Below are 18,900 nucleotides of genomic sequence, written 5' to 3' on the forward strand. Positions count from 1 at the left end.
ACTTCATCTGTGGATAAACTTACAACATGATAACAGTTCATGCATATTTTCTGCATGCATACAAACACATAAAACAACTATGAATAATTGGTACAGTGGTATGTGGTAATGAAATATGCGCAGAAGCAACAAGTTCAATTAAAAAAGAGTTTTAAAGTTAGACATTTTGAACCCTAGCTTATTGACCTATTAACTGTTTATGTTTGCCAGGTCAGATTTGCCAGTTGTACCATCTAGGTCCACTTTTCAAACCTGAATGTGAAGTTCTCTAGGGTCAATTTTAATTTTAATCCTTATAAGCTTCTAGTAAAAATCTTGAGAATAATTTATAAAAATCCTTGTTGCCGCCCATGAATGGCCTGGGCACACTTCAGCTCAGTCATTTCTGCATCTGTTTTATTTTGTTTGTTTTTCTTTTCTCTCCCACACTAATACTCATTTGTTTACATCACGTGTAAACTCCTGGAAAAAGCAGTGACATTTCTTTCTGGTTATGGTAGTTTTTTGTTTTGATTTTAAACAGAAATGAACAAAATTTAATTTTTTTTTCATTTTAGATAATACTTAAATATTAAGAAAGCCAAAATTTTAAAATTCAAAATGTGTTGGTTAGGTTTTTCTAAACATTATATTTATATAATGATTCTGATTTTACCGTTCCAAGAACAGTTGCCCAGGAGGAAGGAAAGGCTGCCTGTCATAGGTCATAGTGTCTGGGGCTTGTGCTGTCTTCTCAGGCTGGGTGCCCCACAGCAGAGCAAAGAATTGAAGTGAAGAAGCCAGGGTCCCTTCCCCTTCTCTCTCCCCTGCTCCATTTTGTTTTTATTTGAAGCATTTTTGAAAAACAAATGAAAAATTAGATTTGGATATAAAAAGCTAGATGACTACCCAGTCCAGAACTGGGTTTCATTGGAGAAGCCCTGGCACAGACAGGATGTGAATTGCTCCTCATCTATAGGGACACTGTGACAGAAGTCAAAGTCGCACATAAATGTCACTAAATGTCACTTGGGACCTCTGAGCAAAAGCATAGCTAGCATCAACTCTGTAAAATGAGGGGATTTAACCAGTCTGTCACAGGGCATCTGGTCCAGAAAGCTCGCTCTGGAGCTCCACCCGTCAGGGCAGGGGGCACTCGCCCTCTCTACTAAGGCAGATGCGCAAAGGGCCGCCTATCACACTGTGGCGTGGTTAGGGTAGTTAATCTGGAGTAGACTAACTGGCCTGCACCCACCTGTCTGTAGTTTGATCTTGCTGCCATTCACTTATCACTGTATCTGATGTTGTCCTGACTTGAAATTTGGAGCAAGTTTCCCTGACTAGTATGAGAATCAGGGTCTACCCTGCTGCGATATGGCTTACCAGGCTTTCTTTGCAATATGTTGATTTTGGAAGTTGTTTAAGCCAAATATGGAGAGTAACTTTTAAAATCTAATTTGTAATCGTGTCCCACTCCTGAGAGGTGTGCAAATTTCTCCTAGATCCCAGATATTATAAACTGCCTCATTTTGAAAAATGATAGGTACCTACATCAAATGTTGCTTGAGGCCTCTTGTTCTTTTTTTTTTTTTTTAACATTTTATTTATTTATTCGTGAGAGACACAGAGAGGCAGAGACACAGACAGAGGGAGAAGCAGGCTCCATGAAGGGAGCCTGATGTGGGACTCGATCCCGGGACTCTGGGATCACACGCTGGGCCGAAGGCAAACGCTCGACTGCTGAGCTACCCAGGCGTCCCTAGGCCTCTTGTTCTAACAGGTGTTCCATTGTTGGCAGTTCTACACCCTCTCTTTGGCCTGAGCCATACCTATAATTTCAACTGTGATTTCCAGTTTAGGTTGTTTTCAAAAAGGATTGAGATTTTCAGAACCTTATAAAACCCGAATTTAGCATCCTTCCAGAAATGCATGTCCCCATTCCCCTCCTTTTTTTTTTTTAGCAATTCATGCCTGATTTTATAACAAGTTTTTTGTGTGTGTATGTATATGTGTGGGGGATTTTTCTTTATTAAATGTATACAATGATTTCAACTTAGTTTTTATGGACACAACAAGACTAACTTTCTTTTCATTCATTTTATCAAATTATGTAAGCGTAAATTACATAATTACAATAATTTAAAGTGGCACAATGATTTGAAAACAAATATAACTTATTCTTGATAAGCAAACAGCTCACCTGGTGAAAGCAGCAATGCACAGGTGTGACAGTGTAGCTAATTACCTGATCAACTTTAGCACACCGATCAACTGTAGCACACCGAGCACATCGGTCATTGTGTCTCACAGACAAAATGCCAACCATTGTTAATGTGGTAAGTCAATTAGAATACAGGTAGGTTAGATAAAGCAATATGTGCCCAAAAGATTGTGCAGATAAAGTGGTGAAGGGGGTTTAGATGAGGCAGCAATTATTATTCTGACACGATAATGGGCAAAAATAACTACTATGAGCAACAGCCAGAGAACATTAGGAAGTTCACCTTGGCTAAAGCACAACTTCTGTGAAGGACAGATTTGGGAAATTTGGTTGGAGTGCTAAGTTGGAGACAAAAAGCTTCATCTGGCAAGAATATATAAAACAGAGGTATTCATTCACCAAGTATTTATTGGGCATCTGGCGCAGAATAGGCTTTGTGGCCCACAAAGTTCCAGAATTAGGTGAGGCTAGAATGAGGGCAATAATTATTAAGTATAACTCTCCAAAGAAGTGACAAGAATGAACAGAAAGCCCACAGGAATTTGGAAGATGATACTGAGAGAAGGGTTATTACAAAGGTAAAATTTAACAAATCTGACTTTCAATTACAGTCAATATTAGAAAAGCATTAAGAATAAAGGAGAGTTTGAGTCTGTTTGCTCGAAGAATGATATTGCAAACAACCAGCCTCAAACATGGTTAAAGGAGTAGGTTAGGATAGAAAAAAAAAGTCATGACTTTAATTGAGAGCATTTGAGTTTGAGTAACATTAGGCATGCTTCAACTTTCTTACAGTATTCCAGGCTGACTGTAGAATATACTTATATTGCTTGAGAAGTGTTTGCAAATTAATTTGTAAGCATGTATAGGATCACTTGTCTATACCTAGTAACTGGTAACATATTACAAAATTGGGTTGTAAAACAAGAATAGCTGATTTTAAAGAATATTCTTAAGAATAAAGTTTGATATATTGGCAATAGCACTCTTATCTATAGAAAATCTGAACCAGTTAGACCTGGAGTAACTCTGTGCATTAAAAAAAAAAAAAAAGCTAGCAATTTATTTTATCATCATCCGGGCAAGACACATCAGAGGAGGATATTCAGGGAGGCAATGAGGAGGCATTTGATAAAAATTAATTTCATATCATTTTAGATTCACATCTTTTTACCTTAATACAGTTGCTGATTGGAAATTTGAAATCTAGATGACTAATAATGGCATTTACTAATGGGTATGAAGTTTGATATGGAGGCTGATATTTGGCACCATGTGTGAAGAACTGTGATATGCAAAAGGTGGATTTGTCCAAATTTTAAAAAGACTTTTCAATATTACTTTAAAAAATTTCCCTGTAACCAGGTGTTCCATGTAAGTGATGAATCACTGAATTCTACTCCTGAAACCACTAATACCCTAGATACTAACTCACTAAAATGTAAATAAAAACTCAAAACAAACAAAAACAAACAAAATTTCCCTGTGAGTTGAAGTAATACTGTATAACAAAGGGTTTTATTACTGCTTGTGCTTAACTTATTATTGTGACATTTGCTTTATAGCAAGTATATAATTAGATTGGCAAAATTACTGTAAACAGAAATTAAATGGAACTCATGTCTACAGCTACCAAAGAGCTGGCTTGCTGTAGCTGATGAAATAATTTCCATGAAGATACTGAATATTTGTATTACATAAAATGGCGTAATTAGTTTGTGGTGTGTATAAGTGTTTTTGTTTTTTGTTTTTCACTTCAAATTGTAGATTCTCTTCACCTGTTAGGCTAATCTTGCCACATTTTTCAATGAATTATTTTCAGTTTTAAATTGATGGGAAAATTATAAGTGTGATTGCACAGAAGACAGAGCATGGAGTTTGGGCTCAGGAGTAATTCTCTCAAATCTTGCTTTGCACATTTACTAGTTATATGATGTTAGACAAATTCTTAACCTATCTAGGCCTTAGTTCCCTTATCTACAAAATGAGAACAATTAATTTTCCTCCCCCCTCACCTTCTCTCTGGGCCTTCTCTAAGTGGTTTGCTTAGTACATGTTCCTGATGGCCATCTGTAACTTCATAACATAACAATTTGGTTTCATACTAACATTGTGAATAATGGCAAGGAGACAACAGACAATTTTCTTATTTCCTTTTCTTATTCAACCTGTCCTTTGCTCTAAACTTAAAATCTCTTCACTTCAAGGAGAATCCAAAAAATCAATTCATAGTACTAATCCTTTCTTTCTAGACTATTCATTACTGAAATTAAAGTGACTGACTTTTTATGTCCACCTCATGCACAGAAACTCAATGAAAGCAGTAGCTCCTCTGAAGGCAGCACTGTAGACATTGGTGCACCTGCAGAAGAACAGCCTATAGTGGAACCGGAGGAAACCCTTGAACCTGAGGCCTGTTTCACTGAAGGTAAAGGCAGTGACCCTCACGTTAATCTTCCATTTATAGAGTGCAGGTTTTTTTTAACTGTTGATCACCCAAGATGGACCATTCATAATAGAATAAATATACCCATTTAATTCAGCTGATAACTTTTTGTTTATTACTTTATGATAACTCTTCTCTTTCTGTTTTGAACTATTATATGTATCTTTACTGTCTTTTTTCTTCCCTCTCTTCCTTCCTTCCCTTCCTCCCTTTTCTTCTAGCATACATGACTTTTTCTTTTTTCTCTTTTCTTTTTGTTTTCTGGGTTTGTTTTGTTTTTGTTTTTGCCTTGAGGTAGGTTTCCTGGGTTTATATCTTTTCTCGAAAACAAGAATGTAAGGTTCTTGGCGGGAAGGTCCAGGTCCCATACTTTTTTCTTTTTGCCTTAAAAAAATGTATTTGTATCCTCCATGGTGTTTGCAAAGGTAGTCACAGATATCTGTGGATTTAATTCTTATGTTTGAGTGAGTAAAAGCAGTATAAGGAAAGCAATGAGAAATCTAAGCAGGGCCAACCAATCACATCTTAGTGGACTAAATTAATTTTGAAAATTATGTGAGCTCTTCTAGAAACACCTCAAAAAATAAAACAGTAACAAACCCAGTTGGGGGATATCTACATTATTATTCTATAATCTCTTCAAAAGGGAAGTTTTCTATTTATCACTAATATTCGTTTTGAACTCCTCTACTAGTGTCACTTCAACAGAGTGCAATAAGATGACATAGGACAAGGCAAAGCTACTTTACATTTGTTTGTACTTTTCAAAGTTCTTTCTTGGACAATATGACCCGGGGCAGAAAAACCAGGAAACTGTTTAAGGAGGCTGAATAATTTTCAGTTTTCACAACCTCACACAGCTAATGAATGTGCTTTTACTACTCCAGCTTAGAGAGTTACCCTAGCAAGATGGAGATGATAATTGTAGTAAAAAGATCAATCAGGGACATGCTAAAGAATATTACTGAGGCAACAGAAGTTACTTCATCTACTCCTCTTTGAACATTATACTTGCAGGCTGTGTACAAAGATTTAAATGTTGTCAAATCAGTGTGGAAGAAGGGAGAGGAAAACAATGGTGGAACCTGAGAAGAACATGTTTCCGAATAGTTGAACATAACTGGTTTGAGACCTTCATTGTTTTCATGATTCTCCTTAGTAGTGGTGCACTGGTAAGTGAATATTAAGTAAAAGTGGTACAATATTAAGTTTAAGATAATCTAATACTGATGACTTTTTAATTCTTTCTATTGCACTGTTTTAGTACCCAATGCATTCTTTCCGAAGCCCTCATCCTACATCCATTTTCATTTTCATGGTATCAGCCATAACCTCTGTTTGATAAACCTCATTTATCTCTACTTAAGACTCCTTCCTTAAATATGTGTGCATCTCTGTATCCAACAATCCCTCCATCCATCCATCTACCCACTTAGCACCTGTCCACCCACCCACTCTTCTACCTGTCTCCAACACATTTTTCATTGCCTACCCCCACATCCCATCTTCCAAATTATAGATTTAATGTTTTAACTACATACTTCTGGATTTATTTCTACTATTACAATTTCTAATAAACTCTTAATTTTTGCTTACTTGTAAGCAACCTATGAAAATTTGTCCCTCCAGCTTATTCATTATAACCAAAGAATACAAATATTCAATTACTCATATTTTAACAAGAAAGTAAGCATGGCAACTCAATGTAGTTAATAGAAGTCCTGTGATGGACTTCTGAGTTCTGACGAATATTGTGTCTGAATGGTATTATCATTTGTTTATGGACAGCCAATAAGTCCTTAGGGACCACTTCTCTGTCCCTTTTTAATTGTGTACACTATTTTTATGCTACTCAGGAAACAAAGGAATATTGGTAACAAAAAATATTGGGCAGCATGCCTAAGTGATTCATTTAAAGATCACTTTTTCTTTATATGAAGATGGCTTTTATAACAAATTAATTTATATTTATATGAAAATCACTTATAAAAATATAAAGCATAACATAGGTAACATTTTAGAAAAACACTGACACAAATAGAATACTTAAGCCATAGGGTAGATAGATGAGAGATAAAATGAGCTTGTCTGATTGATACACACTCACTTAAGTTTATAACTTAGGTTTATAATTGGAACATAAGTCTTTATTTTCCTGCATATTTTCTAATGACATAAATTTTCTCTGCATGCCTCTTTATACAAGAGATAATCTGCCCCTGAAACAAATGTGAGACTCAGATGTTAAGTATAAAGAAAAGTTCATATTAGAAGAACAATATCACAATCTAAATGAAAAGTATTTTCATCCTATCATCATTGTCATAGCATAGCTCTGCTGAGAAATCTAAACTATCAACAAAATGAAGGGGAGAGAAGGAGACAAATGAGCCCCACTCTGTAATAAAATTGGGCAATGTGATAATCGATTACAATTTCTGCTTTATGAAAAACATAAACCTTCACTTTTTATTTCTTCAATCTTCCTATTATGGCAAAAAATCAACAGGAAGAAGCAAAAGAAATGAAACAAAAGAAATAAATAACTTCAAGTTGGGGTAGCACCATCTGGATATAGCATCAAGAACTGTTTCCTAAAGAAGTCAAATTAATGAGAATTATGCTTTTACCTCTTTCTTCTGGCTATAACATCAATGGAGAGTAACTTTCCCCTGGTTCATTAAAAGATCTTTGAGAGGAAAAAAATCTTAAAAACAGCAATAGTTACTACCCCTCTGCCCTCCTAGTCCAATGGAATGTCATATGTATACATATAAAATCTGGGAAAAAATATATGATCAGAAACATAGCCTAGACTGTAATAGTTTTAGAAAGCTTAAAATATATAACTTTTCTTTACAGGCATTTGAAGACATATATATTGATCAGCGAAAGACAATTAAGACAATGTTGGAATATGCTGACAAGGTTTTCACTTACATTTTCATTCTGGAAATGCTTCTAAAATGGGTGGCATATGGCTATCAAACATATTTTACCAATGCCTGGTGTTGGCTAGACTTCTTAATTGTTGATGTAAGTATCCTCCCTATCTTTGCCTCATATTCACAGTAATTTGTCTTATCTGTATTCATTCTAGAACAGTGAATCTCTGACCAGTATGCTGAGTTGACAGGATATGCTACTTAATAGACGCTAAACTAATTCACTGAATGATAGTGTTGTAGTAAACCATTGGCTTAGTACTGGTTTAGCACAGGGGGTGGGGAGGTTATCTAGGATAAAAAACAGAGGACACAGGAGTTTCTAGAGAAAGTGGTGAAATAGGGTATGTTGCTTAAATCCCTTATATTGCAAATCAGACAGACACACGCTCACATCCCAGTCCCATGACTGATTGGTTGTGTGCCAGTGAGTGAATTACCTGGCTCTTGAATCTGTAAAAAGATATTAGTACACACGGTATTGAAGGCTCTCAGTAAACAGTGATGATGGTAGGAGCTACTGTCATTTTTAAAAAATTCTCTTTGATCTACTCAAAGTTTTAAAGGGTGAGTTTAAAGAGTAGATTACAGAGATTATTATCCGTTAGAGGCAGTGAAGTGTACCGAGTGTAGGGAAAAACTGCTTGGTGCAGCTGCAGGAGTTTCCCGAGATGTAGACTCCATTTGCAGCAAGCCCATAATAGGTCAAACAGCCCTTCCCAGAAGTTACATGTCCAATAAAAATTAATAATATTTCATCTACCACAAACCAGGTGGTTGCCTTCGAGATTTCTTAAACAAAATATTTCATGCTATCAATTTACTGTAATTTCAGCTGCAGGAAAATGTGTCCAAAATATCACAGATTTCATAGGCAAGTTTTATCTCCAAAAGAAAATAGATAATAATTCAGCAAGACCACACAGGTTTATTGTGGAATGTATTTCTAGAGCTCAGAGTCATGCATGTTATATTTCCTGAATTCTAAATAAAGGCAAAGCCAGAGCTGTTTGAAAAGCTTAATGACGTTACTATGAAATGGTCAATTGAGAAAAACCTCAAAAGTAGAATAGCTTCATCATTACAAAAGAAAAAATTTCCGACATTGAGGTTTCATTAGAAGTTATATTTCAAAAAAAAAAGTTATATTTCAACTCTTCATAATTTTTCACACTACATTTTTTTCACACTACATTTTAAATCTAAATATAATCAAACCCTTTTGAAACCATGAGCTTTGCTTTTCTCTACTATGCTTATTCATGTCTAAATTTTTAATGAAAAAATGATGATTTTATTATTATTATAAGTTGAGTTTTTTAATTATTAGATTATAAACACTTTATTTTAATTATTTTTATTGAAGTATAATTAGCATGCAATGTCACATTAGTTTCAGGTATGCAACAAAGTAAATTCAATAGTCTGAAATATATTAAGAAAATAATTCTATATAGATCTTGTTATTTTGCAATAATCATTTTTTAATGTTCTATTTTAATTATTTCATAAGGATCAGTGTATCTTTTTTTAAAAACAAAAAAATTATAGCACATTGCAAGTAATATAAAAAGTATATTTAAACATAAGGCAACTTAATATACTTAAAAATAGAAAATTTTGCAAAAATTATATCCAGTATATATGAAACTGTCCAATACTAGTTCTTTCTCAAACCAAAGAAATTGTAGCTCTGGATATGGAGTTTTGGTATGTTCTTTAGCTAGAGACTTAGACACCTAACATTTTTGTTTCTTAGTTCTCTCTTATTTCATAAAAATTAAGTAAATGCATTGATTTATTTTCATGGCAAATACTTATTGATTATCCATTTTCAGCCAGATAGTGTGACAGAAGCTGTAAGTTAGTACAGAAAAATTTGGGACTCCTGTGTGGCTCAGCGGTTGAGCGTCTGCCTTTGGCTAGGGCGTTGATCCCGGGTCCGGTGATCGAGTCCCATACTGGGCTCCCCGCGAGGATCCTGCTTCTCCCTCTGCCTATGTCTCTGTTTCTCTCTGTGTGTCTCTTGTGAATAAATAAATAAAAATCTTAAAAAAAAAGAAAAAGAAAGAAAAATTTGAGTAATTTTCATGATGGAATTATTTATTAGGTTGCATTGTTTACATCTGAATAAACTAGAGAAAAAACAGAGGTTAGCAAGAAAAAAACGCACCTTCAAAAATCAACTGTGAAATCAATGTGCCAAGTTATTAATTTTTGAGAGTACCAACTATAATTAGTTGAACATACAATGCAGGACTAAGATTTCTTGCTTTCTCTGGTATAATAGCAGCTTTTGTATTTTATCTACTGGCCATCCAAAGTTCTAAATTTACTTAATAAAATAAAGAAGGATAACCAATTACCTTATACCTGAATTTCTTCCTTTTTTTTAAAATTAATTTTTATCTAGTTTTTCTATCTAATTGCTCTACTGATAAATTAGTTTAACAATTAATAAATTACATAGCATTTAAGGTTTTTATTCTACTACCTTTAACATCCTGAAAACTACATTTTTTTGCATCAAGCTGAAAATACTTCCTTAAATTTTAAAAGCTTTACTGAAAATATACAACCATTTTTCTTCTGAGTAATTATAAGCAAAAATCGTATTTATTATATTATATAGTAAATTGTATGATGATTTTATTTATTTACTTATTTATTGGTGCAGGTTTCATTGGTCAGTTTAACAGCAAACGCCTTGGGTTACTCAGAACTTGGTGCCATCAAATCTCTCAGGACACTAAGAGCTCTGAGACCCCTAAGAGCCTTATCGCGATTTGAAGGGATGAGGGTAAGGAAAATGAAAGAACCTGAAGTATTACATGTAGTAAAAATTAAATTCATTAAACTAAACTTTATAAGAGGAAAACCCATGCATGCAAAAGGAATGGCAAATCCTTGCAAAGTTGCTACTTTATCATTTTATCTGTTGCATATTTACTTCTGTGTGATATGCAAGAGAATTTAGGCCTCCCTTGAAATGATATAATATCATTTATCTGCTGTGCTTATTAAAATGACTTTATTTCCTAATCCACCTTGGGAGTTTCCTTACCAACCTGTATACAAAAAACAACAACAACAACAACAACAACAACAACAACAACAACAACAAAACCAAACAGATGCACCACTAAAGTACTATGTGTAATGATAGGATAATAATCCACTGAAGTGAAGTCTACATTATATGCTTCTCATTGTGATGACCTAAATTGTACTTAATGAGTTTTATTGAAAATAATGTGACTCACACATTGCCTAAGAGGAAAGGAAAACAATTTTTAAATGTCAAAATTTTGTCTGTATAATGCCAAAGTTTGCATTATTTGAATATGCTCAAAGGTAGCTATTAAATATTGACTGAATTTTCAACTTTTTTTTAAAGTTGTTTAATATAGCCTCAATTTATAACTGCATTAATCTTTTTAATTTATGTAAATAGTAGTACTAACTTAAAGATTATGTGGAAATCCACACAATTTTTCATGACAATAAAGCATTTATAATATAATGAACAGAAAATGTAATTTTGACTCATTACCATAGATAATTCATAAATTAAGCATAACTCAAATTTCACTTGAGTCACAGAAAATTTTATACTCTTCCTTTCAAGGAAATATTCAGCTATCCCTATGATTCATTACAGATTATAAATGTTGCCATTACTGAGTTATTATTTTCCATGCCTTTTAAAATGCATGAAGCATTGATATATAAGATGTGTAACATTAAAAAATTAGCTCCTTTAAAAAAAAAAAGTCAAAATTTCTTTTACCAAAGCAAAGCTGCTGAATTAAGTGTGATTCCAATAGAAAAACATTGCTTTTAAAAAAAAAAAAATGCTTAAGGTTTAGTCGCTTATAGAAACTAAGCTGTATTGAAGACTTCCAATTACATCTTGTAGGTTGTTCATAGCCTTACGTGTTCCTTTAAAATAAGATTTATTTTAAATGTCACTTGAAGAACATGAGACTTGTCTTTAGTTTCCCTAACATATATAGAAAATTTTTTCCTCATTAGAAACAATTTAACACAATATAATGCAGTCTTATTTTATTTCTCACAGAGATCTTCACATTTTTACTAAAATGTTAAAGGAAATTCTCTCCAGGGTATGTAAAAATTAAGTTTATTTTCCAATTAAAATGTTACTTTCTTTTGTTTCAGACAGGCAGTTTCAGTTTTTGAGAAAAATATTATTTTTATACATTCTACTTGAAAACATATTACCTGAATCAAAGTAATACCTTTTAAACATCTTCTGAAATCTGAACGAAGCTAAGTATTTAAAGCTGTTATAAACGTTTCAAATTTAACCTTTTGAAAATGTATTAAATCCACAATTGAGATGGCCAGATATCCCCATGCTTAACACTTTATTTCCATAATGACGTTGGTCTCGTGGGTCTACCTTTGATTTTTACAGAAATAACCTTATCTGTTATTATTGATCAGTAATGCTTTTTATATTATAAAGAGAGATTAACTTTTGCAACTGAGAATTTTAAAAATAAACTCTTTATTGATGCTAATAGGAGGTGAACTCATCTTTAAATTATAGGATTTATGAATATGGTTTCTTGCCTCATAGTGACAGCATATATACAACCGTAAAATGGCTGATCATTTCAAGAGGTGTTTGGCATTGTAGAGACAAAATAACCTAATTATTGACTCTATTTTTGTATTTTTAGTGTTTGAATTTTTTACTTTCTTAAAAATGTAAACATAGATGATGGTGAGGTTAGAGATGATAATGATGACTATCATTGGGAAGTGATATTTGAATATATGCAGAAACTCTCATTTTATTCTTTTCACTAGCAGCATAAAATCACAATAGCTGTGTCAGAGTGTAAATCGAGCACTCATTCTATTTTTGTTGATTTGTCACTTTTTCAAGCATGTGCTTTTATGCAACATAACCAAATAAAGCATGTTATGTAGTGCCTGATAAGAAGTTAGAAAGTGATAAGTTATCATCCCATTGCACTTTATGTTTTGCATGTTCTATGCACATTTCTGGCTGACAGCTTTTAAACATTTATTGTATTTCAAATTTCCAGTCCAAATTTTTCAACCTGTAAAATTGAACTGAGTGAATTGATGTTGTGACTATCTAGAGTAACATAAAATTTGTACTTAAATTTGTATTTTTATTTTCCTAATCTAGGAAATCTTAGATACCTTCTTTTTCAAAAGAACTCAAGTCCTGATTGATAGGGAGACAGACAGAGACCATCATATATAAAAAGTAACACCAAATGTTCTGTAATATCAGATTTCTAACTAATAACAAACTATATATTTCTATTTTATATAGGATAATCTTGCTCCAACTTGGATGGGGTGGAGCGCTGGTTCCTCCCCTCAGCCCTTTATTATGGGTACTGTATTACCCCTTTTGCTACCTTTCATCCTTTCACTGTGACTTTGTGTAGTGGGGTGAGGGAGGGATTGGGAAGGGTACTATCGCACCACAGTAGAGAAAATACACTATATTCTAATCCCCTATTTTCAACTGTCTTAAGTTTTCTTTTGAGAAAAATACCTTTGTGAACTTACCCTCTGTGGGTCTGAACACCAACTGTTGATATCTTCATTAAGCTTCACGGAATATGATTTAGTTATGTGTTTATGGAGTTATCCATTTACGGGGAGATTATCTGATTGGTGAGGGTGGGCGACCTGGTTTAGAATGAATGCGTGAAAACGTTAACTTTTTGATTGATGATGCTGTTTGAGGCATTAAATCCTCGGCATTTTTTACACCGGTCTGGGTCCTGAAAACAGCCATCCAGACACCAGCAGTCAGTTCCCTGCCTTGTTGATATATGTGAGCAGAAACTAGGGTTCACTATCCCAGATTTCATAAGACTCATAATGATTATGTATGACCATATTCATTTTTACGTGGAAATTTATAAGGGTTATTTTCAAAATGTAATGAGAAAACAATGTATTAAGAGTTGAGTTAGCACATGTGCTTTGTGTTTTAAATGGGGAAAAGTAAGTACAAAGAGATCTATATATTTGAATTATACAAACTAGAATACCTGCCCTGAAATAAAACAGAAATATCTTACCATATGTATTAAATAGAATTTAATCCATAAACTCATTTCTTAGAGTAAGTCACTCCCAAATAACTTTTTAGGATCTTAGAAGATACCACAATGAAAACATAAATAAAAATGAATCTATATTTTGTTTATTCTTAAAGTTTGAAACTAATGTACAAGAAGGAGAGTTTTTATTTTTGAAAGAGATAAAGTTGGAGATTTTACTTGGATAATTGATGTATCATATCTTTCCAAGATAATTATCTTAATTAAGCCCCACAACACAAATGTAGTCAGTAGATTCTTTAAAAAATTCCATTATTCTTTTTTGTATTTAAAAATGTGTGATTTTATTTTGCCTACTTTTGATTTTTATTCATATAGGTTTTGTATTTAGATTAATGAAGCATTAGAATCCATGAGTAGTAGTATTTGAAATTCAGAGATAATTTGTTCAGACAAGACATTTCTACATGTATCAAAATTCCTAACATTAATTTGCATACTTAACTGTCAATCCTTCATTTTGTGTTGATTTAATAAAAATGCAGATGGTGAACCAGATACAGAAAGTTTTTATAAGAATGGATTGTACTAGAATAGAGAAATTCTATTGATGATGTTTTGCAAAACATTTGTGAGAAGACGCAATCTCTGATATTAATTTATTAAGATCGTTCCTTCCTTAGACATCTTCTTTTATGCATCCTACAACCTCAATCTGTTCTTTCCAATTAATTCAGGCCATTTCTGCCCAGTGTCTTCACCTCATGGGAAACAATTACTGCAGTTCCCTAGAGCCTGGAAAGAATTAATACACCTCCCTCTGTGCTGAACCAAGAAATGCCTTGAGGCTCTTGGGAAAAGACAATCCTTGCTCTGAACTTTATTGCTTAATGAAATTTTAAATACGATGGACCTTTGTATAGCAGATTTCCCAATACTGTGCCTAATGTTTTAGTTCTTTTATCTTCATATCTTCATAAAAATAAACCTTTTCTCTGGACCGAAAGTATGCCAACGTTGCAAATTATTTTCTGAAAGACACTGCTTCAGAGTACTTACTTGCGTCACGAATTACATAGAGCTCATTTTAACACAAAACTAATCCCCAGTTTCAAAGTAGACCTCTCAGACTTACTGGCTAACCCCCAATTTTTTGTTATGCCCAGCTCTTTATTCTCATCTCGTGTCCAAAGTAACATTAAAAATTATGTTTTCATCAATAAATGCTAAGCTAATCTTTTACTCCACTCATTCATTCCACCATTTTTCCCTATATTCAAAGTACTCTACTATATTCCCATAGTCAAAGCATTGAAGACCTTGGAGAATTCACAAATATATTTTTGCATCTTAAGTTAAAAAAAGAAAAAGCCTCTTGTCTGTCAAAATTACAGGAATGCAGTTAACTCTAAGACAGAGCAATGTGGGAACCAGGTTAGTAGGAGCAACTCTATGGAGAATGAGTGATGTAGAATGGAAAGAACAAGCCCTAGATGCTACTTCTAGTCTACTTTCTGAATTTAATCTATCTTAGCCTCATTTTTTTCATTGCCAACAGAGAACATCATTCTAAATTATCTCTATGGTCCTGGCCAGCCCTGGAATTCTGATTCTTAAATTCAAAAGAGGAAACGCTCATCTTTGTTTTGGAGGCTAACGTGGAGGGCGAAGTGAGGCTTCATGAAAGAAGTGCTACGTGAACTAGACCTTGTAGAAGAAAGAATGTTCCAGAAAGGGGGATACTGGGCAAGGGATTTCAAAGGCATCTCAGTTGTCTGGTAATTGTATTAGTTGGGTTGGCATGAGGGTAGTTGGCTAGGGAAGTTTAAACTAGAAATGTAGATTGTGAATTGATTTGAATACTGAGGCAAGGAAAAGATAATCAGTGGAGATCCATTAAGTAATTTTAAAGTGAGACTTGGGGATGATGAATTTGTATCACATAGGAAGGAGAAAATTAGAAGACTCTGACAATAGTGCCACTATGAATTAATGGAGGCCAGATTTAGGATGAAGGTGAAAATGAGAAAGAAATGACAGAGATGAGGAAGGATTTGAAAAAAGAAGTATCGGACCTACAGATTGACATGAAAAGAACTTCAGGAATACGTATAGGTCACCATACTCTAAACTGACTGTTGTAGGTAAAATGCATTTTAACATGTACTCTGTGTATACACAATAAAAATAAGTGTTTTTTTTTTAATCTGGATGGTAGGCAAAAAATTCAGAAAAGGAGGGAGATAACTAACTTGATTCCACCTATCAAATTTTGAATCCAAGAGAAATCTAAGTGTATCCACACATTTAAAATGAGGTATAAAATAGGATTTATTTGATCAACTGGTATTACTGCAGACAGGGAAATGAGATAAGATCCATGTTTCAGTCTGGTAAGCTGCGTAGGCCTTATCACCTGGATCTCCCTGGGTGACCCCACCAACCTAAATGTTTACGCTCATTTTCCTACCTTTGTCAGTAGTGGTTTTACTATTTCCTTTGGCCCACTTAGCACATTGTTTTGGAATCCCAAAAGTCCTAGAGTTCTTTGCAAACTTTAAACATAGCTCAGGAGCAGAAGGAATTGGCTCATGTATTTGTTTTTTCAGACATGTAATCAAAAAACTTTGTTCTAAAAATGCACTGGCATCAAATGGCAGATAGAAAATACTTTGATGCTTATTGTTTACATTGGACCAGAATGACAAGAATAATAGAAGTACATAGGTAGCATTAATGTAGCTATCAGTGTTCAAGTCTGAGGCATCCTCTGCCACTTACGAGCATCTGAGGTCCTGTCTTTATCTCCCCTCTTAGCTACTCCTATACAGCTCCAATGGGCACTGTCGAGCAGGGAGCAAGGACACCTATCCCTACAGTGTTGCCAAATATGAAAACTCAGATGTTTTCATCTGGGATCCAGAAATTAAGATAAGAGGGGAAAAAAACATGCTCCCATAGAAAAAGAATAGATAATTATTTAGCACAGAATTTGATGTTAATCACATCAGATTTGGGAACTATGTATGACATCCCCCTTTTCTTATTTTCCTAAGAAACTAATTTCTATTATGTTTCATTTAAAATAAGTTTATTGAATTAAACTCAGTAAATGAAACAACTGACATGACTGGAGCTTGAAATAAACGATGTGATGATCTAATGAAATACATAATGCTAAATGGTCTTGCTTCTTATGCAAAAATTATTAGTCATAGCAATGCATGAATAATTAAGGACAAAACTTATAGTAGGCATTTAATAATATTTTTATATTTATACATCTGAACTTTTTTTTTATTAAAGTATGTTGGTCAAGCCAACTTCTGTCCAAATATTTTAGTTTCATTATTTAATATATTGCCTTTTTAAAAATTAATCTTCTGTATTAGGATTTCCTATTTCTCTTTTTTCTAATAAACAACAAATATTCTAATATCATCTGGCAGCAAATTCCTCTGATTTTGCCTTTCCTTTAACTTTTTGGTACTTCTTCCTCTCTTTTCTTAAACTTTTTTTGTTTCTTTGTTATATTGTCTATATTTGTTTCCCTAAATGTATTGCTTAAGAAAGAATGGATTTCATTTTAAGTTTTTTTTTTTTTACTTTACTTTTAAGTGTCCTAGAATAGTCTTGATACTTTAAAAAAAAAATGGAAATACTAAAGATTACTAGGGAATGTCTTTTCCTTTTTAACAAATAAGAATTCTGACTTTTCTTTTTTTCCATTTGTGTATTAGGTGGTTGTGAATGCCCTTTTAGGAGCAATTCCATCCATCATGAATGTGCTTCTGGTTTGTCTTATATTCTGGCTAATTTTCAGCATCATGGGCGTAAATTTGTTTGCTGGCAAATTCTACCACTGTATTAACACCACAACTGGTGACATGTTTGACATCACCGAAGTGAATAATCATTCTGATTGCCTAAAACTAATAGAAAGAAATGAGACTGCCCGATGGAAAAATGTGAAAGTAAACTTTGATAATGTAGGATTTGGGTATCTCTCTTTGCTTCAAGTTGTAAGTGAACACTCTTTTCTCTGAAATTTGTTTATTGTTTGGAATAATAACAAAGTAATGACAAACACCTGAGTTACTAAGAAGAGAGTTAGTTATTAAGAAGAAAGTTTATAACAGACTTTTTTTTCTAATTTTGATTTATTAGTAAGAGCCTATGAGCCCAGATGGGTGGCTACCAGTCAGTGGAAATTCAGTGCAGACATAGTTGATAGTGACCAGCTATTTCAGTTCTTCCCAAAGGTTTTATTCTCCTCCTGCCCATATGCTCTCTTCCCATATGAACAAGTTGATTAGCCATTAAGTTTGCTGGTATTTTTTTCTATTGCTACTGGAAAGCTTTGTACGCTGATGGATCACCCTCCCCAAACATACACACTTAACACACCTGATTGGATTGTAACTAATTGGTGGCAGTTTAATGCTACTGAGTTGTAGGATTTGGATTGAAAATCAGGGAGTAAATGATATTTAGGTATTAGGGTTGGATCCTTACAGTGAAATGGAAATAATACAGGGTAGTGCCTGAACTCAGAAATGAAATACTAGCAGCCATGGTCTTGTCAAATGACTTTTCAGTGCAATTAAGTCTATTTTATCTAAGTATTCCTGCCTTTTATTACTGGTTTTTAAGCCTAATTTACACAAAAGAAAAACAGTTCACAATTTATAAAAACACAAAGAGAAGATGGTGGCCCTTGAAGGATGTATATTTGATGCTATTTTGCAACAGCTACATCACAACACAGCAGTGGCTAAAAACAGAATCCAGATTGTTTGAAAAACACAGAAAGATCCTGCTCTTTTTTGGCCACTAAAAACTGAGCTTAAAAAAAAAAAAAAAAAAAAGAAGTCTATAAAAGTTCTTTCCTTGTGTTTCTACAGAGGCTTTAGAGCAGAAATCCATTTCTGTTCACCAGGATTGTTTTCAGTTGTTCAACCAGGAGACTAACCAAGCAAACAAACCTGCATTGGTCAAAACCCTCTAACATCTCTTTCAGAGGTGTCTGTACTATGATTCCTTGACAAGTTCTTCCCACCTTCTTGTTGGAAATTCCTATTTCTCTTTTGGATGTTTCTGACTTACTCTGAATGTTTAAGCAATTAAAATAGGGATTTAAAAAATCTGGCAAGTATGAATTCTTTAAATATTATAGTGGACACATGATGACACTCTTGAGAATTTATCCTAACCCTTAATTAATAA

General features: G+C 33.6%; 1 protein-coding gene across 7 annotated transcripts in view; it reads left to right on the top strand.

The window, feature by feature from the left end:
• The window catches only part of LOC144304823 (sodium channel protein type 1 subunit alpha), a 140,688-nt gene that overhangs the window by 108,977 nt on the left and 12,811 nt on the right, over positions 1-18,900 (top strand). For 6 of the 7 annotated variants that reach the window (XM_077883419.1, XM_077883417.1, XM_077883418.1 and 3 more), the window contains 5 exons: positions 4,508-4,628; positions 5,664-5,818; positions 7,509-7,682; positions 10,269-10,391; positions 17,415-17,696. In XM_077883419.1, the coding sequence (XP_077739545.1) occupies positions 4,508-4,628; positions 5,664-5,818; positions 7,509-7,682; positions 10,269-10,391; positions 17,415-17,696 (855 nt within the window). The remainder of the gene's footprint in view (positions 1-4,507; positions 4,629-5,663; positions 5,819-7,508; positions 7,683-10,268; positions 10,392-17,414; positions 17,697-18,900) is intronic. The other variant, XM_077883422.1, reaches the window with a different exon arrangement.

This window comes from Canis aureus, chromosome 34, assembly GCF_053574225.1.
Source record: "Canis aureus isolate CA01 chromosome 34, VMU_Caureus_v.1.0, whole genome shotgun sequence".
NCBI lineage: Eukaryota > Metazoa > Chordata > Mammalia > Carnivora > Canidae > Canis > Canis aureus.